The sequence below is a fragment of the Lonchura striata genome, chromosome 1A (genome assembly GCF_050655825.1).
Source record: "Lonchura striata isolate lonStrDom1 chromosome 1A, ASM5065582v1, whole genome shotgun sequence".
Classification (NCBI taxonomy): Eukaryota; Metazoa; Chordata; class Aves; order Passeriformes; family Estrildidae; genus Lonchura; species Lonchura striata.
Window position 1 is genome coordinate 51,082,501 of NC_140741.1, and position 26,161 is coordinate 51,108,661.

At 37.9% G+C, this 26,161-nt stretch overlaps 1 protein-coding gene across 14 annotated transcripts in view; it reads left to right on the forward strand.

Moving 5' to 3' along the window:
- The window catches only part of NAV3 (neuron navigator 3), a 518,378-nt gene that overhangs the window by 380,102 nt on the left and 112,115 nt on the right, over positions 1-26,161 (forward strand). For all 14 annotated transcript variants that reach the window (XM_085568751.1, XM_077783527.2, XM_085568750.1 and 11 more), the window contains 2 exons: positions 6,039-7,074; positions 14,612-14,727. In XM_085568751.1, the coding sequence (XP_085424877.1) occupies positions 6,039-7,074; positions 14,612-14,727 (1,152 nt within the window). The remainder of the gene's footprint in view (positions 1-6,038; positions 7,075-14,611; positions 14,728-26,161) is intronic.

A 26,161-nucleotide genomic window follows, 5' to 3' on the forward strand; every position in this document is an offset into this window, starting at 1 on the left:
TTTTACTATCAGGATTGAATGTTTCATGTAGTTCTACAGTGGGTTTTATTTTATCGAGGACTTGTTTGTGTCAAGACATCCAAGCTAATACTAGAAAAAGAGCAGAGAAAATTGAGCACACACTGTATAATTAACAAATACAATAGTGAAGTTATGAAGCAGGAGATGTGGCTGCTAGAGTGAAGGTATGTACAGCAGTTTAGGTTTTAGAATTGCTTCATAATGTTGACATGTTTACTACTGAAATATGTGAGAATGAAATGATTCAAGGTGAGACATGAATGTAGATAATAATATTCTTAGCTCATTACTTGGAAACTGTCTTTTGACTGCTGAAGCTTGTATTGCATTGTACATTTTTGTGAATTTTTGCATGATGTATTTCTTTACTTCCTCATGTTTTACAGCAGAGAATGAGAACCTTGATGTGGTTTTTACTGAAGTCACCATTTGCAAGAGGATAGAGTGGATTTTTTTGTAAAGTCAATCAATTAATTTTACAGAAAATAGAAGTAATGCTACATATCTACTACTGTATTTGATATGTTTCCATGTGTTCTTTTTTTTCCTATCAAAATAGCAGAATGGATGAAAAATCATTAATTTTACATGATAAACAAAGATAAATACAAGTTTGTTTTAGGGTATAAAGCAGAGGTTCCTTGGAGAAAATGACTGCTGTGAATACAAGGGTATCAAAGGGATATTCTTTCATAATATCATGAAAGAACAGGAGAACCTATATTTAAGTATGCTGTGCTCCACTTTACCTAAACAGAAAAACAGCTGTAATATGCTTATATTTTAAACTTAGTTATTATAGTGACTAATTATTGAATATTACAATGAGATTTCCAGGTATTTTTAATAGTTTTAAAACTATTTTAGGATGTTGTGTAACCTGAGATTTTTGAAGAATTTGTTCAGAAACAAACTTCAAACTCTACAATAGTAGTAATATAAAATAATATAAAAACCATCTTTTTTAAAGAATAGTTACCAAACACTATTATTATTACAAAAGTAACAAACTGATATCTCCCTCCAGTGCAGCACAAATAATAGAACTTATATTTAATTTTTGCCTCTGATGCAGATGCTTGGAGCAAGATAACTTTACCAACTTTTTTTTATTAGATGCACAGTCCATATGCCCTGATTTCTAAAACACAGAGATGACTTGTGCTAATTAAATAGCTGTTAGATACTGGGACCATCCAACCTCTTCAAGGACACACCACTCTTGTTCTGTTCTCTGCTGTACACCTTCGTGTATGTGCAATAAGGAGACCTCAGAAAATATATACAGCATTTTTTTTTTTTTTAATCCGGTTATAGGTAGTACTTGTAATTCATTCCTGCGTAACACGGTCACTCCGTCACAGTGGGTAATGGATATGTAGTCACAGAGTTAAAGGAGACCGGAAGGTGACCCAAAAGAAGTGATATCAGCCTCTTATTTAGTGTTCCATTATTTAGTCTCTCATTGATATAATCTCCTTTGAATGTTGGTTAGGGAGTAGTTCAACTCAGTCAGAAATCTGTCTCCCCTGAGCAAATGCAGGTTTGCTCTTTACTAACAGTTTTCACTAACATACCCAATCCATGGTGTAACACTGTGTATAGCACTGGTTGAGTCTGAAACACAGAATGCACCAGAACATTAAACAAGCGATTAGCTGAAACTTGTTTGTGGAGCTTTAGTGCAATGCTTTTTTTTTATTTTTTTGCTGGACTTTGCAGCTTACAGGTCAATTTCAAAGAACATGCATGCTTTTCAGACATGTCAGATTTATCTGCCTCTTGATTTAATAACGTAAAGATAGAAATAAAATTAGGAAAATTAAACTATTAAATGAAGTAATTATTCAGATTGCTAATAAGGTAGAAAAACAGTGCCTTTTGAGTACAGCAAATAAATAATATTCTAATTCACACTACATTTTTAAAACAAGTCTTTACCCCTTAGATCTTAGAAAATTGGAACACTGATGAAGGTCTCTATGTCATGGAGTTGTATTTCCAGCTTTTCAATATAGTTTAGTAGTATAAGATGTTTCTGTTTTCTCCAAACTCAGTTTTAAAATATGTGGTTATTTTACCCATATGACCTCTGAGAAACTCTGTCCTGGAACTCTGTTGTGTCATGATGCTGATGCAAATTGTTAATCTTCTGGCCAGTATGTACATATATAGCTCATTTGTGTATGTTTCTTCTGGTGCCACTATTTTTCCAGTTGTTCCTGGTGGTACTCTCCTCTTGTGCTGATAAGGGGAAACTATTTTATCATGGACAGCTAGAAAGGAAGAGTTGAACAAGCTGAATTCTTTTAATCTCACTAGATAGAAGAACTCCCATTCCTTCAAACATTCTTACGGCAACCCCTTGCAACTGCCATTTTCTACTAACCTTTTTTATTGTGACTAGCTAAAAATGGATAATCTGGACACCTTTCTGCTACAGAATATTTAGATTATTCTAAGTAATTTTGCTGCAGTGGAGGAGCTGTTGTTAAGAGGTTGCCTTCTCCAGCAACACAGAACACAGTGAAGGTCACACACACAAAAGAAGTTGATTATGTACTGGGCCCAAGTTCAACTCTGCACATGTCCTTTATTTGTTCAACAGCCTATGAAAAGTGGATTTGAAAATTTCTATTTGATCATCATGGTCTTGCTGGGTTATGACAGAAGTTTCTCTTTTTGCATCAAACATCTGAGGGTGTTGTGTTTCTACTGTAGTTTTATAGTGGAGGTTGAGCTCTGAAGCACTGAGTGCTCAAGCAGAGTGAAAAACTGTTTTCACCAGAAGCTGACTGTGCATCTCAGAAATAAGGGATTAAGCCCAAAACAGTAGACTGACTTCTTGTAAAATTTAGTTTACAGAAATAAGAAATCCTTTTCATAGGTTGGGTTCACTCATTCTCAAAATCACCACAAGGTGGGGATAGGTGTCATGAAATGAGCAGCTAAAGCCAAGCCCAATTGAACGCACGGAAAGCAGTTGTGTGCAGCTTGAAGTAATGCATTTATACTGGAGCTGAGGGGAAATAGATCTTTTAATTCCCCATCTTTAAACATACAGCCAGGTTGTCAATGTTTCTTGAGAGCATGAAGTTCACATTCCTTGCAGAAATATTAAGGATGCCCTTTAAATTGTAGATTAATGATAAGCTAAAATTCTCTGTGATTTTTTGTTGCTGTTTATGATTTGTGACATAAGGATCAAATAAATACCAGTGGGTCCAGGAACCTGTATTTTTTTGCTATATATCTAGCAGAGCAAGCTGCTGATGAAATAGTAAGTACTCTGCTTTTTACATTTTTACCCTCAGTGAGTTCAATATTATACAGCTGGAAGTATGGCAAGGCAGGAATTATTTTTAATCAGAACACCTTTTTATTTTCTTTTTTTTTTTTTGTAGTAAAACTAATAGCATGAAGTCATAAATATGTATTGTATCTAATACAACAAAATGGAGTAGCATCCCACTGTTCACAGATAGTTACATGTATTCTGTATTAGCTTTGTTCTTCTGCAAAACTCTTGGTATAGCTTAAGAGCCCAATCCTCCTGTGTATTTAGTGCAAGGCAAGATGTGTGCAAGTGCACTGCACACCCACTTTGGAGCTATCAGCCCTCTGGCTGATTCCTGGTATAAATTAAGAAAGCCTGAGGCTGCAGTAATTTCCAACAGCTGTGGTTGGCCTCAGGCTGTTTTACAGCATCTGAGGCTCACTAGAGGAGAACAGGGACCCAGCCATCACTCCTGCCTTGGTCCCAAGGGACCAGCTATGCAGCTGCCCACCAAAGGTCTTCCATGGTGCAAGATGGAGCCCAAGAAATATGCTGTAACTTCCTCTGTCACAAAAAAGACTCTGAAGCAAGCTTTACCAGTTAAACGTTTTCTTGCTTAGAACAGGACTTGGCAAAGCTGCTTGAAACCTTTTGGGAAAGTGGAAGGAGCTCATTTACAGGATCAGAGAATGTGTCAAGTTGGAAGGGACCATATTGGGTCATCTGGTCCAACTCCACTGCTCAAGCAGGGTCATCTTACAACACATTGAACATGGGTAATGAACCCCGGGCAATCTGTTCCAGTTCTTGGTCACCCACACAGTAAAGTAGTTCTTCCACATATTCGAGTGGAACTTCATGTGCATCAGGGTCTTCTGTTGTCTCTTACCCAATTGCTGGCACCACTGAGAAAAGCCTGACTTGACACCCTCTATCTAGAAACTTGTATACATTGATGAGGTCCCCTCTCAGTCATCTTCTCTGGAGGCTGAATAGGCCCAACTCTCCCAGCCTATACTTAAAGAAGAGGTGCTCTGGTCCCTTCATCATCTTTGTCACCCATGTAGTGTTGCAGCATTTGCATACCAGGCTGAGGAGCACACAGAAAAACACTGGGCAGATAGAATTATCTAGCATCTATTAAGGTGGAGGTGATTTGCTTAGTGGAACTAGTTGCTAATAGAGTTAAGCAAGTAAAAATTTTATGTGCTGTCACGTTACTTTTGTTCAGATTTTTAAAAATATTTTTCAACTAGAACTTCTTAATGCTATTCAGAGCAGTAAATTTTGCTATGTTTTCATTCTCTTTGTTAAAGGAAAAATAGCTCCACTTTCAGTATTCTCAAAATTCTGCCTTTCCTGAATGTATTAGCAGCCTTCAGACTTCCAGATGGGTAGTTGAATCTTTACTTGAGGTTTAGGGCTGAGACTGAAAAAATGAAAACGATGCATAACTTCATACTCTGTGCTGAAGGAGAAACTGTCCTCAGCATTCTCATCTATGATATCATTCAGACAGGGGGACCCCAAGGTATGGCAGGCTATGTGTATATGCAAAGCATCAAACACTTTTTTTGTCATTACACAATCTATATTTGCATTGCATGTTTCATGGGCTTTTTGCAGTACAGAATTCAATATACTATAGACCAGCTTACATCTAATTTCCCAACAGTCCCAATACTGAATGGCACGGCAAGATACAGCCACTAAAAGAACATATGTCAGCTGCTGAAATAGCTATGTACCACATGACTTGATTGCTATTACCACTTAATTTCTCTGGTGTATCAGAGTGATGGTGTTTATATACTCAGATATGTCCTGGGAATCTGAACTTCATACAGAAGAACTTAACCCTTTCATAGATTGGTCTGTCTCGGTTAATTAAGCTAGATGACAAAAATCACATCTATTAATTGGCATAGTTTGATTATTGCAGAAGGAGCCTTGTTCTCATTCATTCTGATGATCCACTGAAGTTTCTGGATGATGCAAATGTAGTGAATGTGCCAGAGCCTTCTGTGCCTACCTGAGTTCAGAGCCAAACCAACTATCATTGCTGTACCCACGCAGATGATGTATTACTGTAACTTTCAAGTACTGACACTGGTGAAATTGTTGATAATTTTTTTTCCTACCTATGAAAGTGTACTGGGATAAGTTCCTGAAGGAAGCTGCTAAATATTGTTACCAGTACTTAAAACCAAGAAATGTGTTGCCACCAGCCTTTTTTGCATTTGCGACTATTGATTTTATCCATTTAATTTCAGTATTACTAAGTCCTTCTCCTCTCACCCAATACCTTAGATTTCTAGCACATATTTTTCTTTTGCTAAACATCAGACCCCTCTTTGTCCAGTTTTGGTTTTCTGCCATAATTGTAGCATTCATTTTTTTCTTCTTCAGTGTTTTGTTATGAACAAGTGATTGGAAAAAAAAATACTAAAATATTAAAAAATAAAATCTTAACTTGGAAGGCTTGATTCACATAATGAAATTGTTGTAATGAAGATGTTTCTGAGGCTTTCTTGGACTAGTGTAAGTATCAAACACCATGATAATGGAGGAAAGAAAAGCGTATTCTATTAGCATCCTTCATGTTCCATGCACATATAAATTATGTTTATTTTAGATCACATGTAAATGTGTTTTAAATGCCAGGAAATATGACATCACCCTCAAGCAAGAGATGGGAGACTAACTATACCACTGTGTTTTTTTTCTGTTTTTTGAGCAGATTCACCAAAAGGCCCTCACCCCTCTTCAGGCATGAATGGAAATGTGCAGCATCCCACCAGCACCGGGCAGCAGCAGGTCTCTGCCATACCCTCTCCAAGTGCCAGCAAGCCTTGGCGCAGCAAATCCATGAATGTCAAACACAGCGCGACCTCTACCATGCTGTCTGTGAAGCAGCCCAGTCCCGCAACCTCCCCTACTCCAACTTCAGACAGGCTCAAGCCGCCCCCTTCTGAAGGTGTAAAGCCCCCTTCATCTGGACAAAAATCTATGCTGGAAAAATTCAAGCTGGTTAATGCTAGGACTGCTCTGAGACCTCCTTTGTCACTGAGTTCAGGACCCAGTGACAGTGGGAGAGAGGATGACAACTTTTCAGAGTGTGGTGAAATGGATGTCTTGAGTGGTGGGGTGAACAGCGGCGGCTCCACAAGCAGCAGTCCCAAAGTATCACCCAAGTTAGCTCCTCCAAAAGCTGGCAGCAAAAATCTCAGCAATAAAAAGTCTTTGCTACAGCCAAAGGACAAAGAGGAAAAGAACAGGGACAAAAACAAAGTTTGCACTGAGAAAGCAGTCAAGGAAGAGAAGGATCAGGTCATTGAAGCATCTACAAAGAAGAGTTCAAAAATTGCAAGCTTAATCCCAAAGGGAAGCAAGACAACAGCAGCCAAGAAAGAAAGTTTAGTATCATCTTCTAGTGGGATCCCAAAACCTGGATCAAAGGTGCCAACAGCAAAGCAGAGTACTTCCTCCACATGTACAGGGAGTAAGGAGGTTGAAAAACTGAGGACTACAAAAGGAAACCAGTCCCAGTCAATACCAAAATCCCAGTTTAGTGAGAAGGCTTCTCCTTCCTCTGGTCTTTCTTCTTCTGAAGGGAAAGAACCAAGTGCTGCTCTCCCCCCAGGATCCTCTGTTGGTCTGTCAGCCTCGATGGCTGCAAGCAGTGGCCAAGGCACTGGAAATGGTGTAGTCCAGCTTCCTCAGCAACAGCAATACAGCCACCCCAACACTGCCACGGTAGCTCCTTTCATTTATAGGTAAGATCATGGGGAAAATTTGGGTTTGTGCTACTATTTAGGAAAGAGAGCTAAAATTGATAAATTAATGGTGGATCATTCTGTTATGCCCCAGTTTCTGTTGCAGCATCGTGCCACTGTTTTCCTAATATTATTTTTTAATTAATGTTACTGTACAAACAATTTCTTACAAGAACTCTGAGTCTTTACCTTCTACAAAAGCAATCCACTGCAAATATTTGCTATTTAACATTCAGGGTGTTTTGATTAGAAATACTGATCATGTGGTACATTCTCTGTGCTGCCTTTGAAAGGTCACAGCTGAGTCAGGTTTCTGGTGTGAATATTCTTGTTTGCATTCTAAGAACCTCATTATCTATTTGCTGTTATCCTATAATATTTGCTTAGAATTCACGATTCTTTTAAAAGATCATAAAATAAACTCCTGATGTTTTCAGAATGGGTAACAATACTGGTGGATATTTGAATAAAAAACATACACAAATTTCTACAAGTATTCAAAAATATTTCAACAGTTTGTGTAGACAGAAAAGGTTGCTGTTTGCAGTTCTTTTCCTGTTTAGTTTTCTACATGAAATAGGTGAAGATGAACTCCCTACAGGCAGTTAATTTTTACAGGCAATAGGAACTCTTCAGAGGGCCAAGGCTCTGGAAGAGAAGAATGAACAGTTGAATGTATCAACATTTCTCTGAATTTATTTTGCTATGTGATAGAGCAGTTGAAGAGAAGCTGGGAGATTGTTGTGCAACTCAAAAGACAGAAAAAGTTAGAAAGATTGACAGGCTGATTTGAATAATGTTTTCAGTTGTCAGATGTTGGAGGGTTTCAGCTACAGCTGAGGAAAAATTTAACATCTGATAAAATGACAAATACATTATTAAGCAAAATATACTGCCAGTTTATGTTAGTGACTAGTACTCTGGATAATCTTGGCTGAAGATTAAAGAGGTGATGAAGTAGGCTCTGAGGAAGTATATGTATCATTATACACAACTAAACATCGCTTCAAAACCAATCTGGATGACTGATAAATTCAGAAAATCATATGGGAGGGAGGAAGAAAAGACTCGGTATGGGTTATATTTATTCTAATATGCAGTGGAGCCTCTGGAGTTTCAATTATATGTATCACTGGATGCACTTAATAGGCATGTGACAATCTGGAATAACCTCAGTGATACAGACGATTTCTAGTGTGGTACATGGGACAGCCTACATATGTGTTAGGGTGCATATACAAGGAGAGAGAAAAAGGAGCTATGCTTTGCCTTCAGATGTATGTGCTGCTCAGTGGCTGTTTTACTACATATTGATGCCATTTCATTGCATGATGGAGATGTCTTAGTTTTGTTTTAAGCATTGCCTTGAAACAGTATGCATTTTAAATATCAAAGGGTGCTTCTATGAAGCATGAATCTTCCAGTAATATTTCTTAATAATAATTGTCTCTTTGCTTCAAACAAACAGCAAATGAGTATTTGAAGTTGAATCTCACATGAAAATAAAATTCTCAGAGCCAGTGTCTGATCTCAAAATGCCATAAACTCAGAGTAAAAAACGGACTTTGATGAGATTGCTTCAATATGTATCTCTCAAACTGAGTGCAGAATCTGACTAAGAAATATACAGTAACTAAATTTCTTTAAAATCTCAAGGGGTTTGTAATACCACACAATGATTTAATTGAAAAATATTAATATAAACAAGGATAAAATATCCAAAATTTCAAAGTCAGCATATTTATTTCTGTTGATATATGGTAAGTGGAAATGAGCAAGAGCTGGGGTGCTATACTTACATTTTTTGTTCTTCAACATACTTGTTTTCAAAGCAGTCACCACCATCAATACGCAGAATTTTCAGGTTTCTAACAGCTTTCTAAAAGCTTTATATAAGTTAGTAAATAATGATTACCAATTAGACTAACAGGGCTTTTTTCCCCAGCTACAAGGAATATCTAGGCTCTGTGAGTTTGTACTTCAGTCCTTGTAAAAAATTTCAATAAAATTTAGTAAAAATACAGAGTTATCCAGAGTTCTGCAGAATCTTGTTATATACTTGTTTCATCTATTTAGACCATTAGCACAAACATAAGTAAGCTACTTCTTTCTTGATTTGTTGCTGATACCTGCAGATACCATGTATTTTGAAATATTTTTTTGCTAAAAAAGAGGCCATTACTGTAGATTTGTGAGAAAATTGAGGTATTCCAAGGAGTTTTTTTGAGACTGACATGTATTTTCTTTAAGTAATGCAAACCTATAATAGTTATTAATAGTCATGTTTTCAAGAAGTCTATATTTTTATTAATGGACTGTTTTATTGGGAGGTTCTCAAGTGGGATATTGCACTATTCAGCTTTGCAGTCGTGGTGCTTTGCCCTATCTGATATCACATGGTATTTTAATTCTTTGTAAACACCTGATGTCAAAATTCATATGGGATTATGACTTCTCTTCCGAGATTAGCAGCAACAGTCAGAGTTGCATTTGAGATTATCCAAATGGGTAAAATTTAAATTCCTCCATTCTGCCAGAAGGTGATTCTTTATTTTCAAATGTGGCTGTGAATATATTATTTACAGTCCCTTATGTGTCCCTTCTGAAGTTGACCGCTGGGTCCAACTGATGTAAGACTGAAGAAGATGTAATTTATTTGCCAGAAAACTTGATAAGACAGATACAGTAGGAACGTGTAAGAGACTGTGTAATTGTTTAAAGTACACCAGGTACTACTCAAAATTTCACATTCTGTTACTTAGACAGAATTGTAGGATACTGGAAATTGTACCATTTTCCCAAGTCCATGAAACTCATATTGAAATTTGCCTTAGAATTTAGCTGTCTTCCTAGTAGTGCTTAAATTTCAAATGGAGAAGAGTAACACAGAAGTTTAGTACTTGCTAGGCTACAGTGCAAATGGGAGGAAAAAACTACATTAATGACAAAAAAAAAAGTCCTGCTGAATATCAGTAGGAGAACATTGGGTTGTAACTGGATGCATGTACTGCACTTCAGCTTTATTTTATTAACTCCTCCAGTAACCACTGTAGGGGTTTAGTAAGTCTCTTTCCCGTGACTGAGATACAGAATCTAAAGCTCTGAAATCCCAGTACCTGCATTGCTCAGGAATTGCTTACTGCCCAAAATGCTGAAAGTATAGAAATTGCAGTAGAGAATTAGCTGACCACTCATCATCCCAGGCTGCACTTCTATTCTGTGCATTGCTTAAATTTCCATTTTAGTTTGACGTTAGCAACATCTGGAAGACGTTTCAGCAGTGTCTGAAGCACTGAACTACAAATACCAGTTTGACACTTCTTTTGTCCCTGCAGAGTAACAAACTGGTAACTTCAGCTACCTGAATATGTTGGTGTAGAGAAGATGTTGCCAGACTCTTCTCTGAAATGCAGGGTGACAGTATAAGAGGTAACAGATGCAAGTTACAGCAGCGGAGGGGCTGACTGAAAATTTAAAAAATACGGGTTTCATTTGAGAGCAGTGAAAAACTTTGTGTGGGCTGTGAAGTTGATTCTCTGTCCTTTGGCATGTCCAGGATCCAACAAATCAAGGCTCTGAGCAATTTAATGTGACCAGCTCCCTTTAAGAAAGTAATTGGACCAGATGGCACCTAGAAGATCTTTCTGATCTCAATTATTTTATGATTCTGTAAGGACTAAAGTGTTCAATAGATAGGGCAGAAAAAGGATATATCAGTGTAATAAATAAACATGTTACTGATTACTGAAACTTTCTTTCCAGCTTCATTACTACGTGGTGATTAGTGCAATTGTTTTTCTAAGCCATAGTTTCAAGGGTGAGCAGGAGGTTCAGAGCAGTGACAGATGGGAAGGAGGATATATCTGGTTTTATCTCTGGAAGTACAGTGGCATTCAATTCCAGATGCCTATTCAGGATGTTTTTATACAGGCTTAGGGAAAAAATCATATGACTCTTCAAGGATCCTTCCACCATAACGTGTGCAGAGATTCTTGAAGGCATATTGATGTCCATTTTTAATGACCAGAAGCTACTTCTGTGTCACTGACTGTGGAGATGAAATTAATTTTACAGAAAAAAACATTCTGACAGTTAATTGTGTTTGCTAATAATAGATGATGCTGCTAAATGTACTTTCTTCAATAAAGTCATACTGCAGTGCTTTATTGATTCCTGTTATGTACATTGCTGCTGTGAAAGTAAAGCAACAGTCACTACCAAAAAGTCATAGGTAATGCTAAAGATTGGTGCTCACCAATTTGGTTGTTACAAACACATGGTCTTCAGACACATCCTCCCATTTTTCCATTATTGAATTTCAAGTAATTGTGCAAGAAAAGTTTCTATTGTGGAGGTGTTAGTTTAAGAGATGTGAAGAAGTGAAGAAATTATTATAAACACATATTTGATTAATTCAGTTCTTTGACTGAAAAAGGTGTTTTCCTTCTCTTGGATTGCTCTTTTTAAATATGTGAGGAATAATCCCATTCCCTTCCAGATCTTGTGAGGCCAAACCAAATCAACTCTTTCTGGTTTTGTGTTTGTTGTTTTTTTGGCTTTGATTTGGTTTTTGGTTTTTTTTTAGAAAGGTTTCTTCTTCCCCATGAGCATCTTAGTAGCCCTTCCTTGCATCTGTTCCAAATTTAACTCACAATTCTTGAACATGGGTCTAACTGCTCATATTGGAGACGTGGTCCTGCCAGTCTGTTACACTGACAGTGATACACATTCAAGACAGCTGCATCTCAGAGCTGTTGGAAAAATGCCATCATATTCATCTGATATCTTTTGGAATGTCAACTAAAAAGCAAACAAAACTTTGATGTTATCTGTGTTTATATAAGGTTGGCAATGTTGTTAGAGACAGCCAAGTGGTTAGAGATGAGTTGTTACATAGTGCTTCAAATTCTGTTCTTAATTACTCCATACAGGCTCATTTTAATCAGAATGAATAAGCTTGTGCAGGTCTGACTGAAAGAAGGATTTGTCCCATTAAGTGAGTTTGATACTCTTACAAATAAGTAGCATGTAACTCATTGGATTTGGGATAAATATATTCTTTGATTGCTGTGATTAAATTAGAAACAAATTGTCCTGTTTTCATGAAGGCTGCTTAAATTAACCTCCACTGTAGATGCACAGCACTGGAAGAATATCACTGGGCTGTCTTTGACTAAACTGAAATTCTTTTCCCTCTTCTTATATCAAGAGAGATATCAAGAGACATGCAATAATTTAATTATTTTTGAGGCAGTTGGCTGTGTATAGGTAGAGGATAGAGGATCATTCATTTAGGTCAGTGTGCAAGGTTAATGAGAAGGATCACTTAATTTGCTGCTTACTTGCTTCAAGCTTAATCTGTGCTGCAGTCCTCCAGTGATCACTTGAGTCCTTCATAGCATTAATACATCCCACTGAAAGACATTAAAGCCTGAAGTGCACAAGACAAACTTCACAATGTAATTTCCCATTTTTTTAAAAATTAGAACAGGCATTTATATTCTTGGTCCAATGTATCACAACCCACAAGGTGCCCACAGCAATGCAACTTGAAGTTTTAGGTACCCAGTGTGTACCTGGGCCTCCTTGTTCCCCAAGAACCCCAAAATCCTACATAATTTTACTTGGAAATCTTCCATCCCTAGTCTTTCACCATTCTCAGCACTTCTGGGCTAAGCTCAACTCCAGAGAAAATCAGGGCCTTGGCCATCCTGCGTGAAAAAGCAGGACTGGTGTGTAAGTGCTGGCAGCCAGCAGCCCCCTGGAGACCTCATAGGAAAAGAACATTCTGAGAGACCTGTTCCCTGTTCCCTCCCTGCGGTATCTCTATTGAAACTGCCCAAGGGCCGGTGCCTTCTAATCCATCTGTGCCACAACAAATAACCTGTTGTCTCAAGTAAGCAGAACTTAGGTTGCTGCAAAATCCGTAGTCCTCCATGAGATATCTGTTGTTTCATCAGACAATTAAAATCTTAATGATTTAAAGCCCTTTGGGAAAGCAAACAGGACTGTGGAGTTTCAGAGTGTGTTCACTGGAGAGGGATAGAGTGATGTCTTTTTTTCACTTAAGAGTCTGTCCTCTCAAGCATCAAATGTAAAACTACATTCAAGGTTGGCAGGACATAGTTAACCTTGCAACATGTGCTGAGCTTATGTTTCCAGTAGTGTGTGACAGACAAGAACCAAGAATTGTTTTTTTATAGAGTAGTTGTCTGTTTCTAGCATCTCAAAAGTACAGAAATTGGTAAGAAAACAGTACATCTGGTCCAGTATAATTTACATTTCTGTTTCTGAGTCAGATGATTCCAATCAATGTATTCCATCATGTCAGTACTTGTGCTGTTCTTTGGGCAGATATCTGTTTCCTGATCTATTGTTATGAATTGCTGAACAAATTCATTCATTAAATGTAAAGAAAATATTAACTGGAAATCTATTTCATAAAATCAGTTGCTATAAAATTATTTTGAGAGATAAGTCACTCTTTTTATGAGTTTTATTTATAAAACCAGATACATCACACAGTTAAATGTTTCTCTTTTAGGTTTAGTTGGTTATTGGGAACACTTAATGGTGAATTTCGAAAATTGAACTATAAATGTCACACTTTAAAATTAGGATATAAATATTTCACTAGTCTTTTAATAAATCAGAAGAGTGACTGCTATTCATGTCAGGAAAGCTGGAAGAGCTTAAGCTCTAAGTGAAGATCTTTTAAAGTTTCATTTCAAGAAGTGGCTAATATATCTTTAGATGTGTTCTTTTACTGCATAGACATGGTAGTACATGTTGCTGTTTGATGACATCATAGTTCAGCAGTTCCAGGGTAAAGTAGTTTCTACTTTAGCTGTTCCGTAAGAAGAGGCAATAGGTGTGTGTGTTTTTTATTATAATCAGTGTGCTCATGTATTTCTTGCTATTTACCTTCATATAATAGAAAGTAACTGTATTCAATGAGGGGTTCTCATTATAATTTATCCTTGATATTCACAGAAATATAACCTCAAAGCAAATATGAGCTATTTGTTAGAGAGTTAATTGAAAACCTTGTATTATCCCATTCCCCAGTGTTTTATAAGGGGCATTATCAAAAGAAGCTGCACATAGATTTAAATATCTGGGCCAAACTTCCAGCCAGCCTCGCATAAGCTTTTTCCCACATGGCCTTTCTCGTTTAATATTTCATCAATTACAAGCTTTTATTTCCTTAATGTATGTTCAGGGATGTGACTTAAGCAATATAAATGGATTCTGACTAGATCTGGTTGACAAATCCTTCAGAAAAAAAGTGAGGGAAAAAAAAAAGGCTTAAAATTTCACAGAATTAACTACAAGTTGTTTCTGCAGAGAGAGAGAGAGAAAGCCTATTTGCTTGTATATTTGTGTAGCTGGACTTTAAACTAGCATAATAAGAATGTGACAAAACTTATATTTTCATCCCATAGTGATATGGTTCTAGATGGAGCTGCAAGGAGAACTTTTTTCATGAACACATGAATGATAGCTAATAATAATCAATCTTCTTGCTTAATTTCAGAACTCTCTCAGAAAATGACAGTACCTCTTTACCACCTGCTGATTCCTGTACTAGTCCTACTAAAATGGATTTGTCGTTTAGTAAGACTGCCAAACAGTGCCTAGAAGAGATATCTGGTGAGTAACAATGAGTCAGGAGAAGACTGTGAACTTCTTTATTTCCATCTGTTTCTTACTGGCAGCTTTGTGATGGGTTGAAATAATACTTCTGACCTCCAATCATGAGGGGCATTAAATACACAAAAAATTTAGGTCATGTATATTTAGTGCTTCAAATCCACTGTTATCTATTTGAACTAGTTCCTTCTGTTCAAATACCTTCTTCATCATTTTGCAGAAACTGGGTTTTGACAATCTAGGGTTTCAAGTAATTGTTATTTCATTTAATCATACTGAATGTTCCAAGAGGAGCAGTGGAAAGTCAACTTCAGAAAGTTTAACACTCTCATTTAATAACATCAAATTAAATCATAACATCAGAACTGCGACATAAATTACATAATATATATGTTCCTTTTAATAATGAATCTGTATTCTGAAAACCAGCAAGTCCTTACTATTGTACCTCTCCTGTAAGCTGCTGCTAGAGCTAAGTTGCTGAAGGTTGTGTTACGAGGAATTCTTGTAAACATGGATTAAAGTCCTTACTAGGTTACAAAGCTGAAGGGATGGGGCAATTTAGTCATATTGGAATAATTCCTTTGAAGTCAGCAGAACCATGCTGAGTTACATCAGCATTGGGTCTGGCCATGATTCTGCCTATCCATGCAAAAAGCAAAGGGTGCTACACCTCACTTCCTCATCAGGACTGAATTGCACTTCAGGGTTGTGTACAAAAGGACTCTTTGCACGAGCTGTTACTTGGAGGTGTAAAGGTTTATTTTTGCTGTTGCTTTGTTATGTTTTTCATTAGCATCCTTAATCTTATAATTTTACAAAAATTAAAGGTAATACCTTGCTACAATATCTCACTGGTTTTACCTATAGTTTTACCCTTTTACCACAAATTTTCAATACTTAAATGTATTTGTAATGAGTCTTGGTTCTTCTCACACAGGATATAACTCACTTAAAGCAGTAATTTGACACATGAGTCTAAAATTATTTCTCCACCAGAAGGGGAATCAGATGCCCAAGATTTATGGGGACTGTCTTGACATTTAGCTGACTACTACTGAAAGAGGTTTTGTCCTGGTTTGTCTCAGTCCCTTTGGAAATTTTCTGACATCCTTTATTTGCACAGCCAGCTTCTGTGATAAATATGTCACTCTGAAACATGGTGTCATGGTCTTTATGTTAAAATATAAAAACATTTTTAATTACTCCAGAAATTGGACTCCTTGGTCTAATATATATAAAGAGTCATATTTGTATATATACAAATCAAGAGATGCTTCAAGGAATCATCCAGAGAGATGCTAAAAAAACCCCAAACAATTCAATACCTGCTGAAACGATCAAACAGAATATCATGTCTGATGACCTTTTACTGTTCTGAACAGAAACTAAATGGCATCAAAAAGAAGAAAATGATGGAAAGAAAACTAGATACCAGAGATGTTCCTAGTCTGATTATTTGGACTCTGGCATTAGCTGTTGATTGGTATAACAGGCTTTAAAGACAAACCACGGGTAAAATATGGTCAGTGATTTGCTGTGTGCATAGAGAAACAGAGATGTGTCACTCGTATATAACTGTTAGCAGCAAAAGGAATAAATGGATCAAGTACTATATTTGCCAAATAATTAATTTTCTGTGTGGATGAACTATCACCAAGTCATTGGTGATTCTGTTGTTAGATCTGCATGGATAAAAGCTCATGTGATAGTTGCTCAGAGGAGTATTCCATGATGGATTAGCTATGAGAAAGGGAGTTAAAGGGAGTTATGAGAAAGGACAGTTAAATTCTTTTACTTAAGAGCATCTTTATTCTGATATGATCAAGGGATTACACTAGTAGTAGCAAAGAGATAGGAAAGGGTAATTTCCATGGTCTGGTCACTTATTTTCAGGGTATTAAGCAATGAATATCCAGTATCTTTCATTTTGATATTATCTTTTTCCTGAAATTGTCAACTGTTGCTTTGGGTGGGCATCATATTTGTATTATCTTGATCTTAGTTTGAAACTCAGTAGCCACCAACCTAGCACAATATGTTCTTAAACAGTAAGGATCGGTAAGGATAATGCAAAAGAGTGAACATCTGTGTAACTCACTGAACAGCTTGGAGAAGTGCGTTCATAAAGTGCTGTCCCACCTGTATTGTGTTTCTGCTTCATCATTCATTATTATTTTTAAAGTGACAAATATTTAGAACTAAGGCTGCCATCCTCAGAACTAGAATATTTTAGCCAATATTGTTGTATAAACTGTTTCTCTACTTTCTGACTATTTACACATTCCTGTTTGTTATTGCTTCTTGGCTGAAGATTACTGCCCCCATAACCAGCCACGTTGTTCATGTCAGAACTCCTAATCCACTTCAGAGCAATATCAGCCAACTGAACCTAAACTAATGCTTTAAGCATGTCTAGTTCAAGACTTCTCCATAATAAAGACAAAAGTTGGATGCAGAAAAAATACTCTTAAAATTATTTAGGAGTGGTTGGCCTGGCACCATTCTCCTGGTGTAATTCAGGAACCAAGCCCAAGTTAATTTCCTTGCTGTAGTGGTGAAAAATCATGTCTCTGCTTTCTGTGTCCAGCGAGGTAGTTCACATCCCTTTGCTACTGTCTGAACAGTGGTGATGGGAAAATAGAAAGTAAAGCAAGAATGTCTAGAGGGAGTTTTCAGTTCTCTTCTGCTCTGTCTTCCTCCTCTAAGGGAGCTGATTACTTTTATAGCCTCTCCTGTCTTCCAACACAGAGCTGGTGAAACGTAGAGTGAGAGCTCAAGCCATGTGTTTGCTGTCCACTGCTTTGCAAATGATGACTTGGATTTACTTGAACAGCCCTGAGAAGAGAGTAGTGCTAGAAGGCAGGGGAGGTGGGGAGGCTGGTGTAGGCATGGACTCAGATGTGTGGCTTGTGGTTGTCCTGATAAAACTGGGCAACCTCTATATTTTTATCTTGTCACCAGTAATCTGCTGCTCTTGGTGAATATATACATGGCTTATGCCTAAAGCCAGTTCTGCATCTTGGTAGAGTTACTGTAAATATGTTACTTTGTCTCTGGAGGGAATTTGTTCTAGATGTGATCTACAGACTTTTTCCTACTTTTTCCCCCCTTTGAATATTCCACAGCTCAGCCAGAGCAGCCCTAAGTGTTTCCACAGTGCACATGCAGAGCAGCACTAGAGTAGACCTAGAGCAATTTTTAGTCTTCCTGCACACCTTGAATCCTCTCTGTGTGCACAGCTCCAGTGATACATGCACTCCCACTGAATGAGCCCTGTTTGTAGGCATGAAACCCCTGAGGAGCAGTTTTGGTGTGTTCTGTGTGTGGTAGGCATGTTGCTCATGTGACACCCAGGTGTGCAGACCTCTGTCCGGGAAATCCCAGACAGAATCTGAGTCCTCTAAATAAGGAACAATTCTGCATTCAAGTATAAACACAATTTCTTGCATGTACTTTATGTACCATTTACCTCAACAAGACTACTCAGTATCTATCTACTCAGTTTCTACAAAACTAGAACATACCTTTATAAACAAGATTATAAAATGATAATGACAATAAAGGCTAATAAAGTAATCCAGGTTGGTTGTTGTTATTCATGGTATGTCTGGGAACAAATTGTTCAGACTTTCTTACCAACTGTTTCTTCTTAAAGTAGCTGTGGTATTTATCAGCTTCTGCAGCAGGTTTATTGGAGAAGTATGTCAGCAAGTTAATTAGTTAATAATCCATTGTAAACTGTACATGTCAGTAAATACAAAGTATTATTTTATGAAATCAATGATAACATTTGGCTTTCACAAGTGCTGGCATGTTCTCAGAGCTTAATGCAAAGTGTTTGATTAAGTAATTATGCATGAATCTATAAATATTGACTAGTTATTTGAAATCTGATGGATGAAGCAGAAATGAAACAGTACTTTTAAAAGTTATAGGCCTATCTCAATGGCAGGATTAGCATAAAAACATTCAAATTTAAATATTTTATGTTTATTGTGCTTAATTTTTTGTTCTCTGAAAGAAATAATTAATACATGCAGGGATAGTTTACTTTTTTTCAAGTAAGCTTAGCTGAAGAGATGCATAATCTTATGCATTTCCATATCTATTACATAATTCATTTGTAGGACTCTAAACCATCCACTGAGACTTCAAAGAAAGTCTTATCTGACAGCAAAATTTGCCCAAAGATTATTAGTTCTTAAATTAATTTTTATAATTCCTTTTATGAAGGAGACCATAAAAATAAAGTAGTATGTTACACTGACTGTGATGGATTGAGGAAGTTCCCTAAGATGTTCTTGATGTAAACATATTCCTGCTTGGTGGGTGGAGAACACACTGAATTGCAAGGTAGTTGGGGAATAATGCTGTCATGACATTTGCTCTCCTCTAGTCTCCTATACTTTTTTCTTACCCATAGCAAGATGTATTTTTTGGTTGCTATATCTAAACATTTGTAAATGGAGAGCTGAGCTTTAGAAAGTTATTTTTCAAGAAATAAACCTAAGAACTTTCCACATTGCAATTTTATGTTTTGGTAAATGACACCCTGCAGAGAGATGTGGTAAAGTACAAGGATAAATTCAGTTGTTTCTACTGAGTACTTGGTTTAAGATAAATATCCATTGTATATGGGGATGATCACAATGGCCTGTCAAGCAAGTGAGGCAATGGAATTAGTGGGAGAAAAGTTCATATAACTTTATAATTTTATGAAAAGATGTAGTAAAATGTCTGTACACAGGAAGGCTGAATGAAGGTTGTGTGATTAGCCTCAGTATCTCTGTATAAAAGCATGGACTCACTGTGTTTTCAATGTATTTCAAAATGAGGCAGATGAATGCTGCAGCTGCCAGTGGCACATCTCTTACACAGTCCAGGTGTCATTCCCTTTCCAGTATGATGGTCTGTGACCTGTGTGCTGCTGAAGCTGGGCTGCAATGAACAGCTCAGCTGGTCCCAGTAACATGTCAGCAGAGACACCGAGGCCCACTGGGGTGCCCAGGACGCAGCTGTGCCACCACTACCAGAGACCCGAGGAGCTTGGAGGGGTGTGGCACCTCTGGACAGCACCATATGTGAGGTTTGGTGTGGCTCATTGTGCTACCACATCATTGGGTGAACACTTTTCATCCCATAACTTTTTCTGCTCCCAGCTAGAAAGAGGACTGACTCTACCTGTCCAATTCTGGCAGGCTTGTATCTGGTGTCTGGTGCTGGAGCTGAGCAGCCGTGCACTGCTTCCCTAGCAGAGCAGTGCTGAGCATGAGAGGTGTGCCCTGCCCACAGGGGTTGCTGAGGCCAGCTGCAGCTCTGCAGTGCACACTGCTGCGTGTGAGCATGCACGTGGGACCTGGATGGAGGCAGAGCAGATCCACATCTGCCTACAGCTTACTATGGAGACAAGTCACTGCCTGCAGGTGTTGGGACATGAAAGGGCAGGTGGGGAAGTTATTGATGGATTTGAAATATCAGGGGGAGATTCGGACTTGCTCTTTTTGGTAGGAAAAGAGCCTGTTCTCTTGATTCCAAGACAATCACCGAGAGAACTTTGGCATCACAGAGCCAAATCACAGAATCACAGTCTGATTTGGTTTGGAAGGGACCCAGAAGGATCATCAAGTCCACCTCTTAAGTGAATGGCCCACACAGGGATTGGATCCATGACCTTGCACTGTGCTCTGGCCAACTGAGCTAAAAATCTTTATCCTTCCTGTTAATTCAAAACATAGCAATGGAGAATACTGTACCAATTTGAGTATAAATTTAGAATATAAAACAAATTAGTGCAAAAAGAGTGAGACTACCCTTCTTTTTTGAAATTCTCTATTGTCAATACCTCCTTGTTATAACAACCACAGCTTAATCAGGCATATTGGACAGGCTGGGACAGCCGCATGGCACTGTCAGTGCACACCAACACAGGAGTGTGCAGGCAGTGCTGGAACTCTTTGACATCACCAGCACCACACCAGCTCTGAGACACCATTGGTATCCACACCATACCTGCTCTGCTGCAGGGGGGCACCAGCACGTTAAAACCCTTTCAGGAGCCCATATGTCACTTCAGCTGGCATACCCTGGAGTAAAGACAGCAGTCTTATATTTTGTTTCCATGCTGAAAAAGTGATAGGTGTTTAATATTTGAGACAGTTTTGTACTCAGGCAGACAGACCATTTCTCTTTTCTTCTCTTTGATTGTATATTCTAGGTGGGGATGGGAGTGGTACCTCCTCTTGGTGTGGAACATGTTTTTATTGGAATTCATTGGTGATTTAATATGGAAAGCCACCATTACTTTAGAATGATTTTTTTTCTGAGTTATTCTGTGTTTCTGAGAGTTATCTATGAAGAAATGTACCTTTCCTTTGAAATTTCCAAGAATTTTCCCCTGTGTATCTTCAAAAACTCTAAACTGAACTAGTGAAAGACAAGAAATACACACTGAGACTTCTGTTAACACCTGTTTATTCATACAGGAAATCTGTGAACAACTTGTAATTCTTAGGGTGGCATTTTTAAAGGTTATTTTTCTCTCAAGGTTTCTCAGGTAGAAACTGGAAATGAGCATATTTTCACACCAACAAAAGCAGTTTATTTTTATACAGCAATTTTATTATTTGTAGATTTCTATATAATGTTTTGTGAAATTAATTTTCCCTAGATAAAAAAAGTTTGCATCTAAAAAAATTATAATTAAATTCAGGTATTTCTTTGTTCATCTGTCCATTATTTCTGGGACTAATATATTTTTCTTTGTGAGAAAAGTCATACATTTTAGAATGTCTTCTTTCTCTCTGGATAATGAATTTAAAAATAGCATTCAAAATTGCTGAACTTAGTTCAGACACAATACCAATTTTCTTTATAAATTAAATTACTCCATTTATATGTTTTCTTCTGAATATTTTGAAACAATGATTTTTTACAGATTTTATAATTCTGTACTAGCCTCTGAATCTCAGAGGTGCAAACAGGGTAGTTTTCTAAGGAGAAAGAAATGAAATCTTTTCTTTTATGAATCATTTTACCAGACAAATACTGTTGTGTTCCATGTCTTATGATATCAAATTACAATTTTATTATTTAGAGCAGAAATTGCAAGACTGAAGGTCCTTTTGCAAGTCTGCTTTTAGCTTCCTGCATAGGGAGTAACATTGATAAGGAAGAAATAGTTTTTCATCCTTACCTTTCAGGGAGAAAAATAGAATTTGACCATGAGCTAGATCTGTTACTGTAGCATCCCATTCAGGTGAAGCTGTGTCTTGAAACCTGTAGCACTGTAAACTGTGCAGAGGCTTCTGTGTCTTTGGTTTAATTCACCAGGATGTTTGCTGCCATGGCAGCCAGCAGCATTCACTGCAGTAGCAGAGAAGAGTCATATATCTGGGAATGCAGGTTGAATACTAAATGTAAGGAGGCTTGTGCTTCAGTGGTTAATTTTGGCTCTTTATTGAGCTCTGACGTGGAGGCTGTACTTGCAGTTCTGTGTCAGCCCATCTAAAGTGAAGAGCTGTGCACTAGGATCAGTCATGAGCTGGTGAGAGGGAGGGGAAAGCCCGAGACAGTACTTGTGCCTACTCTGGATTTCAGAAGGCAGCAGCCGTAGAAAGAGATGCAGGCCCACTGCTCCGATGAGACTGGTGATTGGATGGAGGGGGGAAAACACAGTTGGCTTTTGGGATTACTTCTGTGCTGGAGCAGAGTGTTTGATCAACTCTCTTCTGCTTGAGAGAAACCTAAGTGAAAATGACTGTAAGTACTGCAAATTAATGTGAAGGACGAGAAGTGGCTTAGCAGAGACAGCAGCGTAATTTCAAAGAAGATGACTGTGCCTGTCTAGTCCCTTACAGTACGTAGAGTGCATGTGTAAGCTGTGCTTTCACTGCGAGTGCAAGTATGTGCTACCTGGGCTGCGCAGCGTGTGGCGGTGCAGGGAGCACCACCCGCACCTTTCAGGGGAATTGAGCTGCTCTCCATCTCATATGGAAAACATGAAATCTAACTGAAGTGAAGCCCCAGCCGGAAAGATGCAGCGATCTGCTGAACTGTCAGTGTTTAAAGGCACGGAGGTTAGAAGAGGGCGTGTTCGTCTTCAGAAGCAGAAGTCTCTTACCAATCTCACGCTCATCAGTGAAGGGGAGAAGAGGCGATACTCATACAGGGAGAACTGGTTTGGAAGCGCCTCCAAGTCCTGCCAGAGTTACCAACATGCAGAAGCTGGGTGCGGAGGCTCCCTGTCCAAGGCATTCTCGCAGTCGGTGCACTCTCTCTGCCACTCCAGCTTCACCACAACCCAAGCATTTCAGGGGATACCACCTGCTGGAAGCAGGACATCCAGGAGGTCAGGAGACACGTGTACAGGTGAAGGCTTTCAGACTGACAGTGAGGAGAGCAAAAAATCCGATGATGAAAATGCATCCTGCACATCCCATTTCCCCAGCAGGACCTGGGCAGAGGAGGAGGAGGAAGGGTGCTTGCGTGAAGGGACTGCACATCTGGATGAAGATGTCATAATAACAATGCTGGGTGACTTGGAACAGGTCCTTTATACTGATATTTTAGGTAAGTTAACTTTGGCTTGACATCAGGAAGGGCAGGAGGAGACCCAAGTGTTAGCACATATCTGTACAGAGCAAATTTTTGATCTTGACAATGATTTCCCAAGACAGAACTGGGTTTATTTGCAGTAGTATGCAAAAATAGGGTCTAGCCACTTCTTCTTTGCTTACTATGATCTCTTAAGGCTGTGTGAAATGAAGACAAATGTCTAAATTGCTTGTGATGGGTGCAGGGGCAGCAGCAGTCTGTGAATAACTGAACATAGTTGACTTAGCTTTTTGAAAAATAAGGTGAAATATTTAAGTGCTATTAGTTTATTGTTAAATAAATCTGTTTTAATGACATTTTTTTCTCATTAATTTGAAACTGGTATCTTGAATCCACATTTTGCATGGGACAAAACATGTCTCAGCCTTCCTACAAACTGACCCTCCAGTATTTCTTCCCCTTTCTCTAGCCCCCCTGCAGATAACTGCACCCCTACATGTGGAATTGTGAGTGCCAGGGTTTCAGTTCACCTTAAATAGCCACTTTTGTTATATCTGTGCACGCCAGTGAGTATTTGAAGTCCACAGACATAGGTGATTCAAAGGCTTCTGTGTTACTTTTCATCTCTCAGCCCTTTAAGTGTGCTCAAAGTGTTCATTTCCAAAGCTTTGTTCTTCAGTCAGTTAAATGGTTGAAGTATCTGCTTGCTTTTTGAAGGTTATATGCCATGTGTCTAGCCTGGAGCTTCTTGCTGGTAGAAATGTTAGCCCTGATTGTGTTTAAATATTAAGGACAAAATTTTACTGCATATGTACTGTAAAAAGCTGTTATTTCAAAACAAGAAAGAAATAAGAATTATCTTTGTATGCATACCTTTTATTATTAGACTGTACCAGTAGGTTAAAAGGGCTTCTGATAGAGATCAAAAGCTTGCCAGCACGGGAGAGTGAGCTTTAACCTGCCTCTGCTCCTCTTCAGCTATTTGTCACTGACAAATCCCTGCTCTCTTCTAAGCCTCAGTTTCCCTGCTTGCAGGGTAAAACTGGTACTTTCCTTTCTGAGTTAATATCTCATAGTGGACATTTCTCTGGAGAAACATTTATTATTTGTAAATCCTTTCATGCAAATCAGACAATTGGTGGAATTGTTACTTTCCCATTTTCTTTGGGCTGTGATTGCATGTGCAGAAGAAGAGAAATTATTGTGAACAGTATTATGGAATGTGAAATTATTAGGGAACTTCAGAAATGTGAACGTAAAAGTCTTGACCTGTGTATCTAGTGGTTTCTGTAAAATGTCTGTTTTGATTGCCTGTAAATGGATCTCACACAGAAATCAATGTATTTTCTGGAAATTTACCAAGGGAATAATGATTCGCTGTTTATAGGCAAAAAATTTGGGGACAATATTTTAGAAAATCCATTTAATATAAATGATGAAGCTACAAATGATTGGAGAAAATGGCCTTTCTTGTTAGAGGAACAGAATTTTGACAGAAAGTTTCAGGTTACCCTAGTTATAGTCCTATCCCAGACTCCCCATGTGTGAAACAGAATGTTTTTTCTTAGTGTACAAACCAGAATCACTTGAGATAACAAGACCAGGAGCTTTTCTGATATGTTAGGTCCTCCAAATATGGCTAGACTCTATGATAACAGTGTGCCATATTATAAGAAACAAGGTACCCAGAGGAGTCTGGGGTTCCTTTGAACCCGATCCTGATTCCATAAGCACCACAGTGTCTCCACTAGCAGGCACGGTGTAGCTGGTTTTCAGAAAAATTAACATATTCATCATTCCTATGGTCCTCTTTAGAGAAGGAGGCTTGATGTGGATGGGGAGTTAATGCTGTCGTGAAAATATAAGATCTTGTATTCAGTACAGAAAATTTCTTCACTGTCAACTGTTTATATTTTCTGACTTGTTCATCCATGGTACAGCAGGATTCCAGTGACATTTAGAGAATGATGGAAAGAAAAAATAATTACTCTTTTCAAATCACTCTAGCAGTTAGTATGATATCTTTAAAAATACTATATAGTATTTTAATATAATTAAATTTCAGTTTTAACTTTTTTAAAATTAAAATTGGTGGAAATTATCTGCTGTGTCACTGAGAGATCAAAAGATATTAGATCTCAAGCTTTTCACCTCTGCAGGATACAATAACAGCAATTTTATGGTATAATTTGTATGAAAGCAAAGTATTCTTCATTGTAAAAATATATTTTGGCAGCTTGCCATATATGTACCTTTTTATTTAATGTATTGCAATTATACCTCAAGGCTTTGTTATGCCATTTACTGTACAATACATATTAAAAAAGACAGCTGCTGTCATTTTTGCTGCAAGAATTTGCAATGTTAACATACAGCAAAGGACAACTGACAAGGATAAACAAGGAAGGAAAAGGGCAACGTCACTGTAAAATATTAATTGTATTCAGTTCCTCAAATAAATATAAAAGTAAAGTATTGCTTTGTCTTTAATTTTCCCTGCATAGATGCTAGAATTTGTCTTTCTGTGTAAATAGAACATTTTCTTATACCAACAAGCTACTCTTTCCCCTCTGGTTCAAGGCAGGGTAGGTAACGTTTCCTGTATCTTCGCTATATAGGTATTATGGCAGGAATATAATGAGCTCCTGGAAGTCAATTTCAATGCATTTGGCAGAGCAGGGAAAGCAAAGGGCAGTGATTGAGGAAATGAGTGCACCACATACAACTGGCTGGAGACAGGCATGGACAGTATGCCTGGGAATTGTCAGGGCTTTAAAAAGGATTTACAGGATGTAAATGTCTTCAGCTTAGCCTGGCCATGAGCCTTTTTGCCTCACGGGAATCTCCAGAGTGTTACAGAAACTTTTGCTAAGAGCTG